Source organism: Myotis daubentonii, chromosome 9 (genome assembly GCF_963259705.1).
Source record: "Myotis daubentonii chromosome 9, mMyoDau2.1, whole genome shotgun sequence".
In the NCBI taxonomy this organism is placed as follows: domain Eukaryota; kingdom Metazoa; phylum Chordata; class Mammalia; order Chiroptera; family Vespertilionidae; genus Myotis; species Myotis daubentonii.
In genome coordinates this window covers 44,082,343-44,108,407 of record NC_081848.1, presented here as the reverse complement: position 1 = coordinate 44,108,407, position 26,065 = coordinate 44,082,343, and the positions used below count along the sequence as shown (strand labels likewise).

General features: G+C 43.3%; 1 protein-coding gene across 1 annotated transcript in view; it reads left to right on the top strand.

The window, feature by feature from the left end:
* Positions 1-18,942, top strand: part of LOC132240874 (zinc finger protein 883-like) — a 39,438-nt gene extending 20,496 nt beyond the window's left edge. Inside the window, exon 3 of the mRNA XM_059708665.1 lies at positions 18,671-18,942. Coding sequence (XP_059564648.1) covers positions 18,671-18,795 — 125 coding nt within the window. The 3' untranslated portion in view covers positions 18,796-18,942. The remainder of the gene's footprint in view (positions 1-18,670) is intronic.
* The last annotated feature ends 7,123 nt before the right edge of the window (positions 18,943-26,065 follow it).

The window sequence follows — 26,065 nt, the reverse complement described above, 5'->3', positions numbered from 1 at the left end:
TAAAACATGGGGTATAGAATTGACTGTGTACTTACTGAAAAAAATCCACATATGAGTGGACCCACACAATTCAAATCCAATTTTCTGTGAGAAGCTTAAAGGTATATTCAAGTCTGTGATAGCATAACCTGCTTGGCACTTTTTACTTTTTCTCTTCAGGCAGGAACCATCCACAAACAAAGGAAGGATATCCAAAGGGGTATCTAAGAGATCCACTGGGAGCATGAATAGTTTTATACCAGGTAAAGCAGCCATGGGGCTCTGCGTCAGTAGGTGACGGAAGGAGGATGGCCAGGCTTAGAGGATTGCAGCAATGCAATTCATGGAATAAATGCTTTTCATATTGATGTGTGAGGGGGAAGGCAACAGTGTATCACAGGTGACTTGAAACCAAATTTGATTAGGGAGCAGGGGAAAATGAGGATGTTCTGTCTATGAAAGTCTGTACAGCACAGGGAAGGGTAGTGGAGACCTGAGAACTACGTCCATCGAAGCTTCCTCCAGCTTTGCTGCTGCTGCTGCCATAGTTCTTGAGCAGCGGACATGCCGTGTTACTGCTGCTAAGGGTTATGGGCCTCTGACCAGTGCCCTGCTGAGCCATATTGGAGCCTATGCCCTTGGGTACATGTTTTTTTTTTTTATTTGTTACATGATTTCTTTTTTCCAGAACATTTCTTTTAAGTGACAAAGTATTTGAAAATGGAAAGTAGGTTATTATGATTCACATTATTTTAAGCTCAAATATTTTATTTATAGCAAAAAGAGTTTATTATAATTGAACATTCCTGGGTTTAATAAAAAGCAAATTCATCCCAGAGCAATAAAAGAGTAATAAATTTCTTTATATGAAAACAAAATGATTTTATTGTAAGAAAACAAAAAAAATCTAAAATAAATGACAAGCTGAGAGAAACTATAACATGTAACATACATGAATGTATAGCATCTCTAACACACAAAGACGTTTTAAAATTGAGAAGGGAAAGTTGAAGAAACATGATGCATAAGTCAAAGACATGAACAGATGCTTCCCACACACAAAAAAAGAATAAAAAATGTTCCTTAGCCCTAACCGGTTTGGTTCAGTGGATAGAGCATCGGCCTGCGGACTCACGGGTCCAAGGATCAATTCCAAGAAGGGCACGGAGTGTGCAGGAGGCAGCTGAACGATGTTTCTCTCTCATCGATGTTTCTAACTATCTCTCTCTCCCTTCCTCTCTGTAAAAAATCAATAACATATATATATTTTTTAAAATGTTCCTTAAGCATATGAAAACTATACAACCGTTTAATGAGAAAAATGCACATTAAAATAACACTGAGATATTTCTCACCTATCAGATTAGCAAAAATTAAAAAGTACACCAACACATTCTGTTGGCAAGCCTGGGGGGAAATAGGGACTCTTGGATATCGCTGGTCGGAATGCAAATTGGTATGCCAATTGTGGGAAAGCGGGCAACATCTAACAGAATGACACATGCTTTTCCCAGGTTACCCTGGTCAGACATCGCCAGTTGTACAAGAGTATGTATGCCCAAAGTAATTCATTTTAGCATTGTACTTGCAAAACCCTAGAAACAACCTAAATAATTGACATGGGAGCATGGCTGACTGAACAACAGTAGATCCATCCGAGGGAATACTATACAGTTATAAAAAGGAGAATAATATCTATAAACTGATATGGAATGGCTTCCAAAATATATTGTTAAGTGAAAAAGCAAAATCTGAGAAAGTATGTCACCTTTTGTGAAAGAAAGAAGACAGAAGAAAAAAAATATATATATACACACACAAAGAATGTACACAAAGAAACTTGTGAAAGGTAACCCAGAAACCAATTAGATTGGTTACATCCAGGGAGTGAGTGGAAATGGGATGAAAATAATTAGATGGTGGAAACAGGGTAGAAAAGATGGCAACAGTGAGAATTGGTAGAATTTTGGGTTTGTGCAGTTCTCACTTCTAGAACCACCTTAACATTTCACATACCCAAACTTTTTAATGAATAAAATCAAGAATAAAAGGGAAAAACTCTAACATAGAAAACAATTGGGAAAAAATGCACCTGAAATGAATGTCAGACACAGTGAAAAGGGGAGTACGTTTTGAACCAGTATTTTGCCTCCATACTCTCAGGTTCTAACAAATATTGAACTTTATGTAGTAGATTTGTTTTCCACAGCAGACTTAGCAATTATGCAAGTATATTCCATGTCTTCTAGGATTAAGTAAATATATTGTAGATACTTGAAGGCTGGTTTTTCACTTTTGGAGAAGGAAATTACATATGGAAAGGGCGGGCGTGGACCTGCAGACTGAAGGGTCCTGGCTTTGATTCTGGTCAAGGGCACATGCCCAGGTTGTGGGCATCCATCCCAAGGTGGGGGGCATGCAGGAGGCACCAATGATTCCCTGTCATCATTGATGTTTTTATCTCACCTCTCCCGCTCCACAATCAATGAAAAAAAAATTTATTTTATTTTTTGAAGGAAAAGGAAGAAAGGGAAGAGGTTGAAATGAACCTTAGGTGTTTGATTGGACCTGGAGGTATCATATGACCTCTTAGTTTTTTCAGCTGGATAGATAGTGTGGACGAAAGGGGCCCCTAGCTCAGGGAAGGCCTGTATGGCGGTCTTCCAAACTCAGAGACCTAAAGTAAACACAAAGGATGGTCTGAAATTAAACTTTAACTAAAAGCAGTTATGGTGGGCAGTTACGTCCTAGGCTGGTATCTTCACTGACAAGGTCAGCCATCACTGAGACTATCTGTCTTTTTGCATCTATAATAACAAATCCTTGAAATGTCTGGGTAACTTGTAACTTCCCTTTTCCGAACCCCTTGGGGGAAACCTAATGTGCCTGAGTCCCTGGACAGATACACAAATTCCTCCATTGTTATGTTTTTCACATTAATTGTTGACTGTTAACTATCCTACACCCATCTAAGTATCCTGCCATCCTCTAGAGCACTATCCCAATCCATTGAGATACTGCTTCCTGGCAATTGCGAATAGTTGGTCTCAAATAAACTCACAAAAATTCTTTACAGGCTTGAATGTTTTTACACTAACAGGAGATACATAGGAAAAGAAATACGAAGATGATAGATGTGTGTGATTGTGTTTGTGTGTATATATTTATGCTAGATACATAGGTGTGTGTGTATGTAAACATATACACGTGTATGTACATAATAATGTATTATACACTGTAATATACATATCGTATACATACATGCCAGGGTTCTTGTCCCAGCATTACAAAGGGTTCAGCGATCTGGAGAAAGGCTGTGCGTAGATTAAGTAGGAGTCCAAAGACGAAAGATAATTTTGAAAGGCATTGGGGTTCAGAGGAGCTTCAGGTAAAGGAGCTAAAGACTCCAAGTTCTTAGTTCGTCTTTGTTCTTGTCTCAGGACCCTGTGCTTTTTATTTTATGTTTTTCAAAATATATTTTGATTTTTTTTTTTTACTGAGAGGAAGGGAGAGGAATAGAGAGTTGGAAACATCAATGAGAGAGAACATTGATCCGCTGCCTCTTGCACACCCCCTACTGGGGTTATGCTCCCAAGCCAGGTACATGCCTTGACCAGAATGGAACCTGGGACTCTGTAGTCCGCATGCTGACGCTCTATCCACTGAGCCAAACCGGTTATGGCGCCTTGCTTTTTATTAACACAAATTGTCCTAAGGCAAGGTGGAGACATACACTTCAAAGGGTAGGGATTACAGAAGCATTGTCAGATTGGGGAATAGCCTATAGCTGTTCAGCTGTTTGGCCAAAAGGAGGCAATAACACGTAGATTAAGATGTCCTGAGCTGTCTGGCTGTAAACAATAATCCTATTCAGGTTTGGGGGACGTGCCTATTAGCCATTCCAACATATGTGATTATATATGTGACTCAGCCCTTGTTGAACCCACAAGTTTCATCAACATTTTGATAAAATTCTTGTAATTATGACATGGTGGAATTGGCTCCCGGCACATACGTACTTGTGTATATATATTTAAAGCATATGGTAAAGGCCATGCACAGGTCCTAGAAAGGCAGAGTTTTAATTACACCCCTCTTTCCAGCTACAATATGGCACATATTTGGCAGCAGAGAAATCACCAGCTCCACAAGGGTTGCCTCTCACCTTCCTAGTGAGGCCTTAGATCCAGAGCAGCCAAGACTCCATGGTGCCAGGACCACAGCATGGTGTCCCCATGCCCCAATGCAGGTCCCACACCTCCCTGTCACCTCAATGACCTGCCCAACAACTCCGACTTAAAGATCTCACCTCTCCTAGAAGGTTTCTGGCTTTCCATACAAACAGAAACACTGGGAAGACCAGAGTGAACCCAACTACCTCACGGATCCTACAGCCATGGGGTGCAGGCCTACCGCAAAGCTACACATACACACATGCACGCACGCTCCAGGAAGAGCTGGTGCTGAGGGACAACCAGTGGCTGTGGGACTGCAGCAGCTACAAAGTGAGGACAACTCTGACAGGAATCGGCCAAGCAAAAGCAGATTCAGGCTTCCTCACCAGGAAGAGAGAAGCCACCAGCGGTCAGCAAGGTGGGTCCTCAGGCGACCTCTCTGTGGGGCAAGGGCTGGATTCTGCCCAAGAAGAGCACCACCTGCATGGAAAGGAAGTGTCTTCAGGCAAAGAACTGCACCTGACAATCCATCTTCCTCCCTGAGCTGTCACCCACCGCACTGTTGCCATCACCCTCCTAGGGGTCCTCTGGACGTGGGCATCATCCTCCCAGCCTGGACACCAGCGCCTGCTGAGCCACACCGCTTGGCCTCTTGGCAGCTAACCGTAGACAAGTGATGGCGAACCTATTGTCTGACACGGGAACTCATTTTTTTGGTTGATTTTTCTGTTAAATGACATTTAAATATATAAAATAAACATGAAAAATATAAATCTTTCTTTTACTATGGTTGCAGATATCAAAAAATTTCTATATGTGACATGGCACCAGAGTTAAGTTAGGGTTTTTCAAGATGCTGACACGCCGTGCTCAAAACGTTCGCCATCACTGTGACCATAGGACGCTGTTACCCTCTCCTAGATAGAGAAGAACGTCAGTGTGCCCAGGATAAATTCTTCCCGGCCCTGAGTAGGAGCAGGGGTGATGGGAGGAAGGCAGGCCACCTCCCAGAAATAAGCCTCCCAGAGTCCACAAGTCGCCATTGTGGGGAGGCCCAGGGCAGCTCAAGGGCACACCCTCACCTCCCTCAGGGGAGAACTCTGAAGTATGGTAGCAACCATTTCAGGTGGAAACTGTAGTTTAACTCTAACCCTGTTGTTTGGCTTAACAATAGAAAGGTTACTTTGATTTTCTAAATTGTATAAGTCATCCCATTCGATTGAATGCCTTATTGATTGAATGACTATTCCATTGATTCTTATCATACTGGTCTTAGAGAGCACATTCTTCTGTACCTGGGAAACAGGACAGCACAATTACCCTAAATTGTTTTAGTGGCCACAGGTGGTGCATTCCAGCTGCCTCAGTGGTCCCGAGACCAGGACAGCACAATTATTCTAAATTGTCCTGACAACTCAGTTGTCGGGAGACCCGATAGCTTCAGATAATGTGTTTCTATCAACTCAGTGATCCAGAGACCCAAAACTGTAATTTAGATAACATGCCTAAGTTTAACCCAGGTTACCTAAGGACTCTAGATAATGTATTTCTGTCAATTCAGTGACCCCGAGACCCGAAACTCTAATTAACATGCTTAATTCTGCTTCTGTAATTTGCTTTTTTGTGAGCCAGGTGCCACATTCCAAACCCTGGGATGTAATCAATACCTTTGTGATTTTTGCCTATATAAGTCTGGTTTTGCCACGATCTTATTGCTATGAGATTTGGGAATGCCCCCTCATAGTCCCGGATTGCAATAAATGTGACTCTTTAATTCAACTTCTTGAGGCGTCCTTCTGTGATTCGCGGGGTACATTACAACATTTGGAGGCCCCAGCTAGATGCAGCCCCTTAGGGGTGCTGTTTCGGATGCAACGGGAGGCAAAACCTCCCCTGAGCCGTTTGTGGAGACTGAGGGATCTGTAGGGGGTGCGCACCCTGAGAAGTTGCAGGGCTCCGGAGAACTCCCTTCGGATCCAGCGAACGGGCAGGGGACGTTGGCCCGTCCCTAAAAAAATTCATCGGAGTCACCTGAAAAACCTCTAGAGGTAGGTTCTGGGACCTTGCCTTAATGGCAACATGGGACCTGCAGGACTGGCGGATGCCGAAGGGTCCCACAGCTTCTCCCCCCCCCCCCTCTGTCCATACGCTGTCTCTTGCCTCATGAGAGAAGGGGAGAACGGAGCCGGGCCCTGGACTGGGGTTTCCGGATGAAAGGAAACTGGCTGTGGAGAAGACAGGGGCTCCGGCTCCGGACCGGGGTCATTTGCCACCGTGGGACCGGTGGGGGGAAGAGCATACGGGGGAGGCCTGACCCTGGGGAGTGCCTCCTCACCCGTATCTTGCAAAACAGGGGGAGTTTTGCCCTTCTTGGCTGAGGTCAAAAGGACTGTCTGTCTGTCCCAATTTCCCTTCTTTATTCTGACAACTCTGTAACCACCTTGGTTTTTCAGTCAAAATATCGACCCACACTTGAATATAGGGAATTTGGTTGGGGTGGCCCTGCCGGCCGTAGATAACATGGTGAACCCGATAAGCAGTGGTTAAATCATAAGTCCCTACGTCCGGCCATCCCACCTGGAAAGTGGGCCACTCCCTTTCACAGAATTTCTGCAAATCAAAAGCATTAACATCATGACCATATCCTTCAGCTCGCTCCTTGAAGTCCTGAAAATTGTTCAAAAAACATTGCAGTGGGGTGCACACAGAAGCAGACGACGACGACCCTTGACCCATTTTGACAAACACCAAGACAACAAATATCAGACAGACAAACCCTGTTCAGCCTACAGCCGCACGAATCAGGGACCCCTGCCACCGTCGCGGCCGTGGGTCAGGACCAGGAGTACCGCTGCGTCCAGCCCACCATATAGGTCCTTCCGTGGGACGTCCCAATTCCAGTTTAACGACCGGTCCTTACCTCGATTGAGAGTCCAGGTGGATCGGTTTCCAAATTGAAAGTTTTGGGTGGAGTGGAGGCCTCCTTGGTAGTCGTTTTCCACAAGTGTGCGGTATCTAGCCGAGTGCCTGGCAACAAGTGGGGGAGAGCCTCCTGCCTTGAATAGGGGGTCCGTCTCCTCCCTTCCGGGGGAGAGCCTCCAGCCCTAAATAAGGGGTCCCTCTCCTCCCTTCCGGGGGGAGAGCGTCCATCCCTAAATAAGGGGTCCCTCTCCTCCCTGCCAGATATCTCGCTGCGGGCCTCCAAATTTTATGGGTTGGCTCAGCGAGATAGACCACCGACACAGAATTTAAATTTAAGAGCCTTTATTAAGCTGTCCAGCTGACCACAGCCTGCACCTCCCCCTCTGGGAAGGTTTGAAGCATGTGGCAGAGACCAAGGGTGCAGTATGATCCTTTAGCGCAAAATCACACAGTGTTAGAAAAAAAGAAAAAACCAACTACAAAGCATTTCATTATAAGTTCATAAAAAGTTCATAAGTACAAAGGGGAGGTAAACAGAGTCACACCTCGCTGGAGCGTATCATAACACATTGTTTTTCTAAGACAATCTAGCAATTTTTCTTCCATGGTCTCTAACCCTTACACAATCCTTCATAACCTGACACAATCCCTCTCCATATGTCAGTCCCCCCTCCCAGCACATTCAGTTTCTCATGTTTCATTTCCTTTCCTTAGTACGGTCTGTAACATTTTGTAACCCTTCCATGGCTCAGTCCCTCACCCTAGCACAGACCACCGACTCAGAATTTAAATTTAAGAGCCTTTATTACGCTGGCCAGCTGGCTAACAGCACGTCCCTCCCCCCACAATAACCTCCCACCTGCAGTGCCGAGGAAGAGTGCAACCAAGCTTTTATTGGAAAAAAACTACAAAGCTTTAACTGGCAGGGTAAAAGTTCAGGAGGAAAACGGCGTCACACCTGGCCTGGAGCATATCATACCACTTGTTTCTTTAAAACAATCAGTAATTTTTCTGTCACAGCCCCTACCCCCAACACATTCAGTAATCTTTCCATGCCATGGTCCTTCCCCCAGCACATTCAGTAATCTTTCCATGCCATGGTCCTTCCCCCAGCACATTCAGTAATCTTTCCATGCCATGGTCTCTGCTCCCCATCACAGGCACTGGATTTGGCGGAGAGCGGTGTGTAGGTACTTCGTGTCCCCCTTACACTGAAGCCCGGACAGCTTTAGAAGTGGCCGTGGAAACACCGGTGATTGAGGAGAGGTATGCTTAGTGTCCTCCCCTTACCCGCTTCCAACATAATGAATGAGTCCCTTGGAATTTCAAAAGGTTAAGTGATTAAACCAAAACGAACTCTTGGCTCTTGTGTGTTAGATTAGTTGAGATCCTTGGGAGGACACATACGTTTCCACTGTCCCCTAGGCGAGGGAACCCAGGGGTTAAGCATAAGGATTCCAGTAAACACCCAGGGGTCCGCATATAAACAAACTTGTTTGCAAAGATCAGGGAACACTTAGGGGCACCGCCTTGGACACTCCCCTACGTCGGCATTCTGGTAAACAGGGCAGTAGGCCTCCCACACACTTCCCTTTTATCAGAATGTCCTCCTTACAAACTTTCCAACCAAGTCTCTTGTGCTCCCCAACATGTAAGGAAGGGGTAAGAAAACAGTCAGAAATCTGGAGTGAATGAAACCTAAACCAGTCAGTCCCTTGGAGCTTTAGGACCTTTGTGGATGAGCATAAAGTGCATCCAACCTCCACATCTGCGGGTGACGGGGTAGCTTATATCGTAGAAAAGCTGAATAAGATACTTAAAGTACCGGAAGGTATTAGAGAAAAATGAAGTCAGGCAGAACCTGAAGGAAATTGCTGGAGAGAATGTGGGAGCACCTAGGCAAGACCCACATTTACCTGTGCTTTTCCCCCAGAACAGTTACTAGTTCATTGAGCAAGGAACAGAGAGCAAGCTAAAAGAGGTGGCCAGGGCTTGTGGCATTTCAGTTGGCTGGGAAGCAGGAAGTAGGAGTTCAGAGATGCCATGTGCCGGGGTCCAGCCCCGGGGGTCCAGCGGTTCCCAAAGGTGTGGACCGAGTTGGTGAAGAATGTTTTACACGGAGACAGCGTTCAGAACTCTCTAGCTCTCTTTAGTCTCTGGGGATCTTTCTGTGCCTGGCTGAGGCCACAGGGAAAGATCCTGAGGCAAACTGAGCCTTTATTTTATAGTCAGAGGTAAACAAGGTAGTGGTTACCAAAGTTACACTGTTCTTGTGAGTTTCACTTGCTTACACTGTTCTGGTGGGTTTCACTTGTTTTTGTTCTTGTTGCACTACCCTCAGCCCATTAGCTTCCCAGGTAAGATCTAGGGAGCCCTATAAGGTCAAGCCTAATTATGCTAAGAGGACTGTGCCCTCTAAGCTGGGACTTGTTTGTGACTTTGCCAACAGGTCAGTCCGAATCTTGTAATCCTATATTGGCTCCCCACAGCCATGGAGTCTGAGATTTGAAATGGAAGCGGGAACCTTAGAGAAATGAGCCCAAGATTCAATGTGCAATTTCCACTTGAGGTGTTTGTCAGTTCCTAAGCCGTTCATGCTCAGGGCAAGATTCCCAGCCCCTAAGTTAAAAGCAGCAGTTGCGAGACTAATCAGTTGTGCAGCCCAGCCAGCGTGGCTCAGTGGTTGAGCATGGATCTGTGAACCAGGAGGTCACAGTTTGATTCTCAGTCAGGGCACATTCCTGGGTTGCGGGCTCAATCCCCAGTGTGGGTCTTGCAAAAGGCAGCTGATCAATGATTCTCTCTCACCATTGATATTTCTATCCCTCCCTCCCTCTCCTTTCCTCTCTGAAATCAATACGAATATCCTATTTAATGAAGAGGGAATATGCAAAATGAACATCACAAATATTGTGGTGCCCACAATAGAGGCAGGGGTTTCTGTAACAAAATGTCTGCACCCAAGCAGAGGCCAAGTTCCCGTAATGAGACTTAACCAGCAGGGACCTGAGGCTGCATCCCCCGCCCGGCGGGACTTAAAGGGGATCTCAGGCCATGTCTCCCACCTGGCAGGGCTTGACAGGGGAGCTCAAGGAGCTCCCCTCCACCGTGGCATTGGGCCAGGGAACCACCTCAGGCTGCACCCCCACCTGGCAGGGCTTGATGGGAGACCTCGGGCCACTCCCCCCAGCCCTGGCACCATGCCAGGGAACCTCAATCCAAGCCCCCCTACCCAGCGGGGCTTGAGGGGGGACCACACGGCACGCCCCTGGCCAAGGCCTGGGGGCCTAAGGCTCCACCCTCACTTGGGATGCACTGGGAGATCTGAGGCTGGGCACCCCTCCTGGCAAGGCTGGACAGGGGTGGGGCCAGCTGATCTGGGTCTTGTGCAATTTCAAGGAGCGAGCGGGTAGACTGGGATTTGACTCTGAGTCCCACAGCACACCCCATACTGACAAGAGGAAGATTTTAGGGTTATGGGCCTCTGACCAGTGCCCTGCTGATCCATATTGGAGCTTGTGCCCTTAGGTACAGGTTTTTTTTATTTCTTACATGATTACTTCTTTCCAGAACATTTTTTTTAAGTGAAAAAGTTTTGAAAAATGGAAAGTAGGTTATAATTCACATTATTTTAAGCTCAAATATTTTATTTATAGCAAAAAGAGTTTATAATTGAACATTCCTGGGTTTAATAAAAGGCAAATTCATCCAGGAGCAATAAAAGAGTAATAAATTTCTTTACATGAAAATAAAATTATTTTATTGTAAGAAAACAAGAAAAATCTAAAATAAACGACAAGCTGAGAGAAATTGTAACATGTAACATACATGAATGTATAACATCTCTAACATACAAGAATGTTTTAAAATTGATGGGAAAGTTGCAAAAACGTGATGCATAAGTCAAAGACATGAACTGATGATTCACACACACAGAAAAAGAAAAAAAAATGTTCCTTAGCCTAACCGGTTTGGTTCAGTGGATAGATGGTCGGCCTGCGGACTCAAGAGTCCCAGGTTTGATTCTAGTCAAGGGCAGGTACCTTGGTTGTGGGCACATACCCAGGAGGGAGTGTGCAGGAGGCAGCTGATCAATGTTTCTCTCTCGTCGATGTTTCTAACTCACTATCCCTCTCCCTTCCTCTTTGTAAAAAAATCAATAACATATATATTTTTAAAAAATGTTCCTTAAGCATGAAAACCTATACAACCGTTTAATGAGAAAAATGCACATTAAAATAACACTAAGATATTTCTCACCTATCAGATTAGCAAAAATTAAAAAGTACACCAACACATTCTGTTGGCAAGCCTGGGGGGAAATAGGGACTCTTAGACATCGCTGGTTGGAATGCAAATTGGTATGCCAATTGTGGGAAAGCGGGCAACATCTAACAGAATGACACATGCTTTTCCCAGGTTACCCTGGTCAAACGTCTCCAGTTGTACAAGAGTATGTATGCCCAAAGTAATTCATTGTAGCATTGTACTTACAAAACCCTGGAATTAACCTAAATAATTGACATGGGAGCATGGCTGACTGACCAACAGTAGATCCATCCAAGGGAATACTACCCTATCACATAATAGCCAGACATGGTAATTGACCGTACCTTTTCTATGCCTCCCATTGGCTAATCAGCATGATAGCAAATTAACCACCAACAAAGATGGTGGGTCATTTGCATATACCTGCTGGGAGCGAAGCAAGACAGGCGGCGGAGAGTGGAGCAAAAGAGGCTGGGAGGCAGAGCGAAGCAAGCTGGGCAGGGTGGCAGAGGGAGACGGGAACGAAACAAGCCGGGCCAGGCGGAGGAGGGAGGCGGGGGCAAAACAAGCCAGGCCTGGGAGCTGCGGGAGGCGGGGGCGAAACAAGATGGACATTTCCCGAGGGGTCCCAGACTGCAAGAGGGAACAGGCTGGGCTCTGGGATCCCTCCCCCTGAGTGCACAAATTTTTGTACTCCGGGCCTCTAGTACAGCTATAAAAAGGAGAGACCTGACCAGTTTGGCTCAGTGGCTAGACTGTCAGCCTGTGGATTGAAGAGTCTCAGGTTCAATTCCGGACAGGGTATGTACCTTGGTTGTGGGCACATCCCCAGTAGGGGGTGTGCAGGAGGCACCTGATTGATGTTTCTCTTTCATGGATGTTTCTAACTCTCTATCCCTCTCCTTTCGTCTCTGTAAAAAATCAATAAAATGTATTTTTTTAAAAAAGAACAATATCTATAAACTGATATGGAATGGCTTCCAAAATATATAGTTAAATGTAAAAGCAAAATCTGAGAAATTATGCCACCTTTTGCGAAAGAAAGGAGAAATAAGAAAATATATATCATCTGTACGATTACACAAAGAGAAACTTGGGAAAGGGAACCGAGGAACCAATGAGATTGGTTACATCCAGGGAGTGGGTGGAAATAATAAGATGGTGGAAACAGGGTAGAAAAGATGGCAACTGTGAGACTTGGTAGAATTTATGGTTTTGTGCAGTTCTGACTTCTAAAACCACCTTAATATTTCACATACCCAACCCCAGGGGTCCTCAAACTATGGCCTGCGGGTCACACGCAAATACAATTATTTTATTGTATGCCCCGATTTCAAGATCCCAAAGACCACACCAGGGAGCCGAGTCCCATGCAAAAGCAGAGAGCCTTCATTCAAGCTCGAGCCCGGTCCCTCTGCCTCTACCGACGCAGAGGCAGGATGCGAGGGAGCCCCGAGTCTCAAGAGAACAAAGATTTTATAGGGCTTGGGGTTTGGAGGTGGGGGCATACTTCTAATTGGTTGGGTGAGGGCTAGGGGCTAGTGAAGCAAAGGCAGGGTGTGGCTAGGTTCTGGTTACACAAAGACGGGGTGGTCAGCATACTTTTGGCCTTGGGTTAGTTCCCCTTGCATTCCCATTGGCTGACTTAATGGGCGGGATGGGTAACTGACACATTCTGTGGTTTTTTTCTTGGAAGAGGGGTCAGGGACACAGCTACCAGTCCCGTTCTGTCCTTTCAGTATTTGTTCCCATTTTGTTTTTTTACTTCAAAATAAGATATGTGCAGTGTGCATAGGAATTCGTTCATAGTTTTTTTTTGAAACTATAGTCCGGTCTGAGGAACAGTGAACTGGCCCCTTTTTTAATAAGTTTGAGGACCCCTGCCCAACCTTTTTTTTCTTCAACCTTTTTAATGAATAAAATCAAGAATAAAAGGGGAAAGCTCTAACATAGAAAACAATTGGGAGAAAATGAACCTGAAATGAATGTCAGACACAGTGAAAAGGGGAGTATGTTTTGAACCAGTATTTTGCCTTCATACTCTCAGGTTCTAACAAATATTGAACTCTATGTAGTAGATTTTTTTTCCATAGCAGAGTTAGCAATTATGCAAGTATATTCCATGTCTTCTAGGATTAAGTAAATATATTGTAGATAATTGAAGGCTGGTTTTTCACTTTTGGAGAAGGAAATTACGTATGGAAAGGGAGGGCGGGGACCTGCAGACTGAAGGGTCCTGGCTTTGATTCTGGTCAAGGGCATATGCCCAGGTTGTGGGCTCCATCCCAAGGTGGGGGGCATGCAGGAGGCGGCCAATCAACGATTCTCTCTCATCATTGATGTTTCTATCTCTTTCTCCTCTCCCTCCAAAATGAACGAAAAAAATTTTATTTTATTTTTTTAAGGAAAAGGAATAAAGGGAAGCGGTTGAAATGAGCCTTAGGTGTTTGATTGGACCTGGAGGTATCATATGACCTTTAAGATGGATACATAGAGAGTGTGGATGAAAGGGGCCCCATGCTGACCTGACAAGTTTGCATGGTGGTCTTGCAAACTCAGAGACCTAAAGTAACCACAAAGGATGGTCTGAAATTAAACTTTTAACTAAAAGCAGTTATGGTGGGTAGTTAAATCCTAGGCCAGTATCTTCACTGACAAGGTCAACCTTTACATTAACTCAGCCTACCTGTCTTTTTTTTTTAATTTTATGTTATTTTATTTTATTATTTTTTATTGCTTAAATTATTACAAAGAGTATTACATATGTCTCCTTTTTTCCCATCCTTAACAATCCCCTGGCCTCCCGTACCCCCAGTGTCTTATGTCCATTGGTTATGCTTATATTCATGCATACAAGTCCTTCGGTTGATCTCTTACCCCCCACCCCCACCCCCCACCCCTGCCCCTCAACCCTACCCAGCTTTCCTGCTGTAGTTTGACAGTCTGTTCAAGGCAGCTCTGCCTCTGTATCTATTTTGGTCATAAGTTTATAATGGTTGTGGGAAACTGATATAGGATTGAGCCTTGGACTGACCTGCTGGCAAAGTCACAAACAAGTCCCAGCTTAGAGGGCTCAGTCCTCTTAGCATAATTAGGCTTGACCTTATAACACTCCCCAGATCTTACCTGGGAAGCTAATGGGCTGAGGGAAGTGCAGGGAGTGTAAACATGATCAAAACAGGTGAAACCACTGCATTGTTTACCTCAGACTATAAAAGGTCGGTGCGGACTGAGCACGGGTGGAAGTCCTTCCTCTTGAGTTGGACGTACCCGCCTGGTCCCCCAATATTTCCAAATTATCTCTTGTCTTTTCCATTTCATTTGTGTGCGGCTCCACTTCCAGATATTGAACCCTGAACCACGTTGGACGTGGGAGGAAACATTTACGACATCTGGCGCCCGAGTGGGACTCTGGAAGTGAAGGTTTTGCTAGAGCGAAAAAACGAAGTTTCACTGGCAAAAGTGAGGAACGAAGAATTCACCGTAAAGGTAGGAAAATTCACCATAAAGGTGAGGGGTTATTTCACCGCACACAAATGGCCACAATCAGCTACAGTAGTCCGGAGCTGTAGGCGGTGTGGGAACGTTTTCTCAACTAGGCTAACGGGGCAGGATTCGGCTTTAAAAAAGTAGATTCGGCTTTTAAAAAGTAAGAAACTGTAATCTCTTATAATTTTTGCTTGATATAACCCTTGGTTTCTTGAAAAAGGTACATTAGATCTTAAATGCTTGCCAAAAAGTTAGAACTTTAAAAAGGGTCAGCAGCAGGGAAAAACTTGCCTCCAAACTGTTTTTCCTTGTGAAACATGGTACTTAATTTGCTAGAGCCTTTAAGAGAGACCAAGGAGGCCGAAACCGGTTTGGCTCAGTGGATAGAGCGTCGGCCTGCAGACTGAAAGGTCCCAGGTTCGATTCCGGTCAAGGGCATGTGCCTGGGTTGCAGGCACATCCCCAGTAGGAGATGTGCAGGAGGCAGCTGATGGATGTTTCTCTCTCATCTATGTTTCTAACTCTCTATCTCTCTCCCTTCCTCTCTGTAAAAAATCAATAAAATATATTTAAAAAAAAAAAAAAAAGAGAGACCAAGGAGGATAAATCTCTTCCCTTTGCACCCTGTGCTCCTTAAGAGGAGCAGAAAGAAAAGAAAAAATAGGAGGCATAGCCTTCATGGCTCCCTCCACCTCCATGTCCTAATTAATTCTCCATTAAGAGAATCACCTGTGCAAAAACGCCGGATTATAAAGAAATTGGAATATTAAAAGGTACTCTTTTAAATCAGGCTGAAAAATAGAGTGCCATGGTCATCGTAATGTGGTTTCTTTTTCAAATTAAAATCTTAATTTATATTTGGAATCTAAAATCTGTAATAAGAAATGAAACCCTCCTGCCGAATCCACCTCAGGTGTGGAGAGATTCAAAGGTGGCAGGAGAGAGCAGAGCTATTGGCTCGCCCCCCAAAAAGACTAGCTTTATTACACCAGGCAAAACAGATTATCAAGGAAGGTCCCACTTGCATGTTACATCTACCTCAAGGGCCTAACACAGGAGTCAACCCTAGAGGTTTGCTAAGGGACCATATCTGGCAAGTGGATGTAACACATTATACTCCTTTTGCCGTCTTGGGAATGCCAAGAATTATTAAAGCTGATAATGGACCTGCTTATACAAGTTGTCAATTCCAGGAATTTTGTAAAAGGTGGAAAATTCAGCACATTACAGGAATACCATATAATTCCCACGGATAGGCCATTATTGAACGACAGCATCAGCGGCTAAAATCCCAACTTGAAAAACAACAAGGATGGACGGTGGAGAAATCACCTACGGTAGGTTGCACCAAGCCTTGATTACTTTAAATTTTTTCACTTGTGATGCTGATGGAACGACACCTATGGAGCTACATTGGTGTCAGAATAAAACAAAAGAAAATGGTCTATTTAAATGGAAGGATCCCGAATCTGGTTTATGGAAGGGACCTGACCCATTATTAACCTTTGGCAGAGGGTGTGCTTGTATATTCCCAGAGAATTTTTCCAAACCCATGTGGATTCCTGCTAGAAATATTAAACTGCAACAGGGATCCAAGAGAGAATCTACCCAGACTAATGAGGACCTTGTGTCTTGAGCCACATCATGCAGCTGCAGACAATCCACTACCTTAGCCACAGAGAGCAGCAACTCCAAGCAGTCTACTGAAGCTGAGCAGCAGGAGGAGGACAAGCTGGACAACAAACAGCCTGGAGACCACCTGAGGCATGGTAAAGAAGATGGTACAGACACCTGACGTCTGAGAACATCTTTCCTGCCATGCCAGTGGTAATCATCTGTACGGTAATATTACCTAGGGAAACTCCCCCCAGAAAGCATGTGGGGAAGAGAAGAAGGGAGCACATGGCAATCCAATATGGACGCCCCCTCCCTAAGTATTCTAATCTAAAGTATATTAATTATGAAGGTTCAGTGGCCCAGGGAGAAACTAGCTTAGCTCTTTGACATTTAAATGGACCAGGTGAGACCAGGGGAAAACAGTTTTTTCCTGAGGCTGCGATCTCGTGGCCAATTTTGAAATTTCCTGCTGGCAAGCAACCGGCAGGAAATAATGTAGCTCTTGACTTTCCCCAGAGAAAAAATTATGGTCGTTTTAAAGTCAAGGGCTGGGCCAGGCCTGTTTGCCAGCCTTAAGCGTGGTTTTCCAGAGCCACTGGGAACTTGGGACCTTGAAGTTTACAGAATCAAATGATAAAAACTTATACCTAAATATTTTGAAGTGAAATAGTATGAGGATGCTGATTAGAAATTACTCTGCAAGAAAATAATAGAAAGGGGTTTTTCCTTCAAACATCTGGAGGACTGTAATTAAATGTACTAGGTTTAATATAGAAAGGTAAATAATTCAGGTTTTTGCCTTCCTGAATATAGCTAGTGAAAAGTTACTGAAAGACTAATTGAAGAAATTTAATTAATGTCATTTCCAGCTTAAAATTGACTTGCCATGGCCTAGAGCAAAGAATATCCTTACGTGTTATTATTCTACAATGTCATCAATGATTTTTGATATTTCACAACAGTATATTGTACATTTATCCCAAACAAACTTACAAACTAATTCTTTGAATGTTTGGAAGGACACGAAAGGATTTAATCCTTTCCACTGTGTGGAAGGCCTCCCTGAGAAGGCACTTGAGCATTCTGTACTGACCTCTCTTGCCCTTTTTGCCAAGAGGGTCCCTCTTCTTACAATCCAATTGCCCACAGCTGTTGCCTGAGCTCTGTTCATGCTGAGGTTGAAGCCTCGTGATGGTTGGTACCATGGATCTGTCTCTCGCCCAACGGCATGAGCTGGGCCCTCTCTGGAGAAGAAACCTGGGTTCCCCATGATCAATGCCGGGGCCCCGCCAGCAGGCGAGGGGATCCCAAGGCAATTGCTGGGCGTGGAGGCCACAGGGGCATAGGCTACCAAGGAGACAGAACTGAACCTCACATCACCCTGCTTGGCCCCAGAGGATGGCTGGTAGTCAATGACAGGTAAGACCCCTCTGGGAGGGGCGACCTAAGACAGGCACAGTCACAGTCACAGAGGGGCCACCAGGAGAGAACTTGGGGGTCAACAGAGGTGGGGCACAGATCCTCACCGCCCCAACTATGCAGGGGCTTGAACACTCGCCCCTTCTGAGGGAGGTCTCCTGCCCCAATGGCTTCTGCGCTTCCCATGCCCAGCTCAGATAGGGACCCAGATAACAGAAAGAGACTTGGCCCAGCTGAGATTGGTACCCAGAAAACAGAGACTTGGCTAACAACAGCTACCTTATATCTAAATCCAGACTAACACCAGGAATGCTTAGGGCCTCCTCAAGGATGCAAAATAATCCTTTCCATTAATACTTACAGTGTAAACTAAGATTGTTGTTAGAGTATTAAATTTGACAGTAACAAGTTTAATTGAAATAAGTAGTATTAACCAAAATTTTCATTTCATGGTAAGATTGCTTAACACACAATGAACTTAAAGCAGTCATTTATTTGTGTAAAAAATTAAAAATTTAAAGTTATCTAGACTGCATTATAAAAATTTTCCAAAAGTCTGCTAATAATTAAATCAAAAAAGGAGGGATAGTGGAAAAATACCATGTAAGGAAAAATATCCTGTAACTAATTTACATCTGGAATTTTTTTTTCATTTGTAATGCTAACAGCAAGACACCCATAAAAAACATACATGGTGTCAAAATAAGCCAAAGGAAAATCATTTGGGAAAATATAAAAAGGACCCCAAGTAAAATTCCCTTTATTAACCTTCGGTCGAGAATAGGTTTGTATGTTTTCAGAAAACAGCTCCAAGACCATGTGGATTCCTGCCACAGAGAGGAATTCTCAGGAATGCTCCAGCCATGAAGACAAGAGTAAAAACAATCCAGGGATGGAAGACACTGAAGACGCCTTGCCATGCTAGCAGTCACCAGCTGTGTGTCACTGCAGGTTGCCCAGGATCAAACCAGAGAAGTTCGGACCTGCATTGTCATCATTTGTCCACCATCCAGAACTAAAATATCATTGCTGACATGTACACATAAGGAACTGTCGGACATTGAAACTTGGACTCAGAAATTGGGATTTAAACATTCTTTGTTCTTAAAATGATATGTTTAAGTTTTAAAATGTTTTGGGTTATGGATTGGCATTGTTTTGTTATTTTTTTAATAGCCAGAGTTCTGTTCTTGATGTTTAAGTTTTATTTTCATTATAGTAGCTAATAATAATAATAATTTAAGAAAAAAGGGTGAGATGTGGGAAACTGATATAGGGTTGAGCCTTGGACTGACCTGCTGGCAAAGTCACAAACAAGTCCCAGCTTAGAGGGCTCAGTCCTCTTAGCATAATTAGGCTTGACCTTATAACACTCCCCAGATCTTACCTGGGAAGCTAATGGGCTGAGGGAAGTGCAGGGAGTGTAAACATGATCAAAACAGGTGAAACTCACAAGAACTGTAACTATGGTAACCACTGCATTGTTTACCTCAGACTATAAAAGGTCGGTGCGGACTGAGCACGGGTGGAAGTCCTTCCTCTTGAGTTGGACATACCTGCCTGGTCCCCCAATATTTCCAAATTATCTCTTGTCTTTTCTATTTCATTTGTGTGCGGCTCCTCTTCCAGATATTGAACCCTGAACCACGCTGGACGTGGGAGGAAACATTTACGACAATGGTCTTTATTATCCATGAATGAGTGAGATCATGTGGTATTTTTCCTTCATTGACTGGCTTATTTCACTTAGCATAATGCTCTCCAGTTCTATCCAGGCTGTTGAAAATGGTAAGAATTCCTTCCTTTTTACAGCAGCATACTATTCCATTGTGTAGATGTACCACTGTTTTCTAATCCATTCATCTACTGATGGGCACTTAGGCCGTTTCCAGATCTTAGTTATGGTGAATTGTGCTGCTATGAACATATGGGTGCATATATCCTTTCTGATTGGTGTTTCTGGTTTCTTGGGATATATTCCTAGAAGTGGGATCACAGGGTCAAGTGGGAGTTCCATTTTTAGTTTTTTGAGGAAACTCCATACTGTCTTCCAGAGTGGCTGCACCAGTCTGCATTCCCACCAGCAGTGCACGAGTGTTCCCTTTTCTCCGTATCATTTGTTGATTTGTTGATGATAACCATTCTGACAGGTGTGAGATGGTACCTTCTTGTGGTTTTGATTTGCATTTCTCCGATGATTAGTGATTTTGAGCATGTTTTCATATGTCTCTTGGCTTTCTGAATGTCCTCTTTTGAAAGGTGTCTATTTAGGTCCTTTGCCCATTTTTTGATTGGACTGTTTATCTTCCTTTTGTTGAGTTGTATGAGTTCCCTATAAATGTTGGCGATTAAACCCTTATCGGTGATAACATTTGCAAATATGTTCTCCCATGCAGTGGGCTTTCTTGTTGTTTTGTTGATGGTTTCTTTTGCTGTGCAGAAGCTTTTTATTTTGATGTAGTCCCATTTGTTTATTTTCTCTTTAGTTTCCAATGCCCTAGGAGCTGTATCGGTGAAGAAATTGCTTCGGCATATGTCTGAGATTTTGTTGCCTTTGGATTCTTCTAGTATTTTTCTGGTTTCCTGTCATACATTTAAGTCCTTTATCCATTTTGAGTTTATTTTTGTGTATGTGTAAGTAGGTGGTCTAGTTTCATTTTTTGCAGGTATCTGTCCAATTTTCCCAACACCATTTATTGAAGAGACTATCTTGGTTCCATTGTATGTTCTTGCCTCCTTTGTCAAATATTAATTGAGCATATTGGTTCGGTTCGATTTCTGGGCTCTCTATTTTATTCCATTTATCTATATGTCTGTTCTTGTGCCAGTACCAGGCAGTTTTGAGAACAGTTGCTTTGTAATACAGCTTGATGTCTGGTATTGAGATCCCACCTACTTTGTTCTTTCTCAGGATCGCTGCAGTTATTCAGGGTCTTTTTTTATTCCAGATGAATTTTTGGGGAGTACGTTCTAGGTCTGTGAAATATGCCGTTTGTATTTTAATGGGAAGTGCGTTGAATTTATAGATTGCTTTGGGTAGTATGGACATTTTAATGATGTTGATTCTACCAATCCAAGAACATGGTATGTTTTTCCATCTGTTTATGTCTTCCTCTATATCTTTTTTTTAAACGTCCTGTAGTTTTCTGAGTAGAGGTCTTTTACCTCCTTAGTTAAGTTTATCCCTAGGTAGCTTAATTTTTGTGGTGCGATGGTAAATGGGATTGTTTCTTTAGTCTCTCTTTCTGTAAGTTCACTATTGGTGTATAGAAATGCCTCAGATTTCTTGGGGTTAATTTTGTATCCTGCTACATTGCCAAATTCATGTATTAGGTCTAGTAGTTTTTTGATGGAGTCTTTAGGGTTTTGTATGTATAATATCATGTCATCTGCAAATAAGGACAGTTTTACTTCCTCTTTTCCAATTTGGATGCCTTTTATTTCATCTTGTTGTCTAATTACAATGGCTAATACTTCCAGTACTATGTTGAACAGGAGTGGTGATTGTGGGCGTCCCTGTCTTGTTCCTGTTCTTAGGGGAAATGGTGTTAGAGCCTACCTGTATTTTTGCATCTATAATAACAAATCCTTGTAATGGCTGGGTAACTTGTAACTTCCCTTTTTCTGAACCCCGTGGGGCACAACCTAATATGCCTGAGCCCCTGGACAGATACACAAATTCCTTCATTGTTATTTTTATCATGTTTATTGTTGACTGTTAACACATTGTATGCGAGATGTATTTATACGTTTTACTTTGGTAGTTGAGCGTAGGACGCGTATGAATACGTTTTTCATAGACTAGTGGTAGAATGTGGGTAACGTATAAATACGTTTATTTTTATACTTTTTATTACTCTAAAGGGATGCTAACATGCAGATATACAAATTCCAAAGGACAAAATTTGGGTCTCTAACACATACAATGGTAAATTATGTATGTACTTCCAGGTATAATGGTAATCTATTCAACTGCGTAGAGTCATCCCTTCACACAATTCTCTGCCTTGCCACGCATTAAGTGCGATTCTAAGAAAAATAATTCAGTATACATTTTATAGTAAATCACAAAAAGTTTCATTGAAAAATAAATATGTAAAACTAAAGTTCTCATATTTTTGGAACGTTGCCATTTGTGCAAAAAATTAGCAGAAATGGCCCGCGCCACCTGTTAGCGCACGATAAAAACTACCCGCAAACAATGTGTTAACTATCCTACACCCATCTAAGTATCATGCCATCCTCTAGAGCACTATCCCAATCCATTGATATACTACTTCCTGGCAATCGCGGATAGTTTGTCTCAAATAAACTCACAAAAATTCTTTACAGGCTTGAATGTTTTTACACTAACAGGAGATACATAGGAAAAGGAATACGAAGATGATAGATATGTGTGATTGTGTTTGTGTGTATATATTTGTCCTAGATACATAGGGTTGTGTGTGTATGTAAATATATACACATGTATGTATATAATATAAATGTGTAAATATATTTAAATATACATTCATATGTATTATACACTGCTTATATACATACTGTATACATACATGCCAGGGTTCTTGTCCCAGCATTACAAAGGGTTCAGCGATCTGGAGAAAGGCTGTGCGTAGATTAAGTAGGAGTCCAAAGAGGAAAGATAATTTTGAAAGGCATTGGGGTCAGAGGAGCTTCAGGTAAAGGAGCTTAAGACTCCAAGTTCTTAGTTCCTTTTCCTTCTTGTCTCAGGACCCTGAGCTTTTTATTAACACAAATTGTCCTAAGGCAAGGTGGAGACATACACTTCAAAGGGTAGGGTTTACAAAAGCATTGTCAGATTGGAGAATATCCTAAAGCTGTTCAGGTGTTTGGCCAACAGGAGGCAGTAACACGTAGATTAAGATGTCCAGAACCAAGATGGCGGCATAGGTAAACACCGGAGAATGCTGCCTCGCACAACCACTTCAAAAATACAACTAAAAGATGGAACGGACATCACCCAGAACCACAGGAAAGCTGGCTGAGGGGAAATTTATGCTGGCTGAATAAAAGAGAACACCATACTGAGACTCAGAGGAGGCGCAGTGCAGAAAATATAAAGGTGCGGAGGTGAACGCAGAGCGGGCTGGTGGCTGAGTGCGCAGTTGTTGTTTTCAATCGGGAGGGAGGCTCAGGCCTTGAGCTCCAGTTCTGGGCGAGTCTCTAGGGACCCAGACTCAAACGGGAGAAGCGGGACTGTCTGGCATCGGTAGGAATGCGAGGGCAGCTTTCTCTCCGAGGTTTGAAGCAGTTGCTGGGACTGTGAGAGGCAGAGGGTCTGGGGACAGGACTGAGAGCAGCCATAACTGCTCCCTCCGCCCGCTCTGTTGATCCCGTGGGACCCGCCCCGCCCAAGCACTGCACAGAGCCATTTGCCCGATAGCCTCAGGCAAAGGCTAGATTAGCACCTCCCCACAGGACAGAAGTTTTCCCACTGCAGACACAGCTGACTCTCACAGCTAGTTGGCCTGGAGGTCAAATCCCCCCAGTATTAACTACAACAATCAAGGATTAACTACAACAATACTGCACAGAAAGATCACTAGGAGGTGCATCAAGAAAGCATAAAAAAAATGCGGAGACAAAGAAACACAACAAAATTGTCAATGGAAGATATAGAGTTCAGAACCACACTTTTAAGGTCTCTCAAGAACTGTCTAGAAGCCGCCGATAAACTTAATGAGATCTATAAGAAATCTAAAGAGACCCTCGATGTTATGATAAAGAACCAACAAGAAACTAAGCATACACTGACTGAAATAAAAAATACTATAAAGACTCCCAACAGCAGGCCAGAGGAGCGCAAGAATCAAGTCAAAGATATGAAATGCAGAGAAGCAAAAAACACCCAACCGGAAAAGCAAAATGAAAAAAGAACCCGAAAATACAAAGATAGTGTAAGGAGTCTCTGGGACAGCTTCAAGCGTACCAACATCCGAATTATAGGGGTGCCAGAAGACGAGCGAGAGCAAGATATTGGAAACCGATTTTTCAATCCCAGCAACAACACAGAGTGGTGCCTGGTACACGATGCTTTGTTGTGTTGTATTTTGTGCCTTTAAATCAACGCAGCAGATCCAAACAACAGCAGCCTCCTGAGCACCACACCCTCTGTCTGAGGAACAGCAGCTGTACATGAAACCTCCACCTACCAGCCAGAAGAGCCACCACAGCTGTGAACAGCACCCACCAGAGGAGCTGCTGCCAACTGAGAAGCAGCTGCTACCGCAACCGCCTGAAGAGCAACCACAGTCCAAGGAGTCACTGCCACCAAGGGAGCAGCCACTGAACGACTCAACGTCTAGATATGTCAGTGAGATCAAACATGGGTAGACAAAGAAACCCCCAAAGGAAAGAAAAAGAGGACTCGCCAGAAAAGCAGCTAAGTGATACAGAGGCATGCAACATGACCGAAAAAGAATTCATAACAAGGGTCCTAGAGTTCATAAACTGGATGGGGGGAAAAATCAATAACATATGCAAGAAGCTAGAAGAAACAGATGAAAAAATCAACAACTTAAGTAAGACCCAAGAAGAAATGAAGAGTGATATAGCTGCAATAAAAAACACCATTGAAAGTATCAACAGTAGACTAGGAGAAGCAGAGGACCGAATTAGTGAATTAGAAGACAAGGAAGCAAAACACACCCAAACTGTACTGCAATTGGAGAAAAAAATTAAAAGACAGGAGGAGAGCCTAAGGGAGCTTTGGGAAAACATGAAACGAAACAAAATACGAATAATAGGGGTGCCAGAACAACAGAAAGAGGAACAAGGATTAGAAAACCTACTCGAAGAAATAATATCAGAAAACTTCCCTGAGGTGGGGAAGAAAAAAGTCACACAAGCCCAGAGAGCCCCAAACAAGGTGAACCCGAAAAGACGCACACCAAGACACATCATAATTACCATGGCAAATGTTCAGGACAAAGAGAGAATCTTACAAGCTGCAAGAGAGAGACGGAAAGTTACATACAAGGGATCTCCCATTAGATTATCAAATGATTTCTCAACAGAAACACATCAAGCCAGAAAAGAATGGACGGAAATTTACAAAGTGATGCAAAGCAAAGGACTGAATCCAAGAATACTCTATCCAGCAAGGCTATCATTCAAAATTGAAGGGGAAATACGAAGCTTCACAGACAAAAAAAGGCTAAGGGAGTTTATAACCACCAAGCCAGCAATGCAAGAAATGCTAACAGGACTGGTGTAAAAAGAAGAAATAAAAAGCTCAGAAAGAAAACAGCCACACAAAAAAAGAAATGGCTACAAACAAGTACCTTTCAATAATAACTTTAAACGTAAACGGACTAAATGCTCCAACCAAAAGACATCGAGTGGCTGAATGGATAAAAAAACATGACCCATACATCTGCTGTCTACAAGAGACCCACCTCATTAGAAGGGACTCAGATAGACTGAAAGTGAAGGGATGGAAAAATATCTTTCAGGCAAATGGAAAGGAAAAGAAAGCTGGGGTAGCAATACTTATATCGGACAAAATAGACCTCAAAGTGAAGGCCATAACAAGAGATAAGGAAGGCCACTTCATAATACTAAAGGGATCAATACAACAAGAAGATATAACCCTGGTAAACATATATGCACCCAATGCAGGAGCACCCAAATTCATAAAAAAAACTCCTGGAAAATATCAAAGGAGAGATCAACAACAATACTATCATAGTAGGGGACTTTAATACACCACTGACAGCACTGGATAAGTCCTCTAGACAAACAATCACCAAAGATACAGCAATCCTAAATGACTCACTAGATCAGATGGACTTAATAGACATCTTCAGAACACGTCACCCCAATGCCACGGAATATACATTCTACTCAAGTGCTCATAACACATATTCAAAAATAGACCATATATTGGGTCACAAGCAAAGTATCCCCAAATTCAAGAAGATTGAAATCATAAAAAGCGTCTTCACAGACCATGATGGCATAATATTAGAAATAAACTACAATAAAAACAACCCAAAATACTCAATCACCTGGAAGCTGAATAGCATGCTATTAAATATTGATTGGGTTACCAATGAAATCAAAGACGAAATTCAAAACATCCTGGAAACTAATGACAATGAAAACACAACAATCCAAAACCTATGGGACACAATGAAAGCAGTCCTGAGAGGGAAGTTTATAGCTCTACAGGC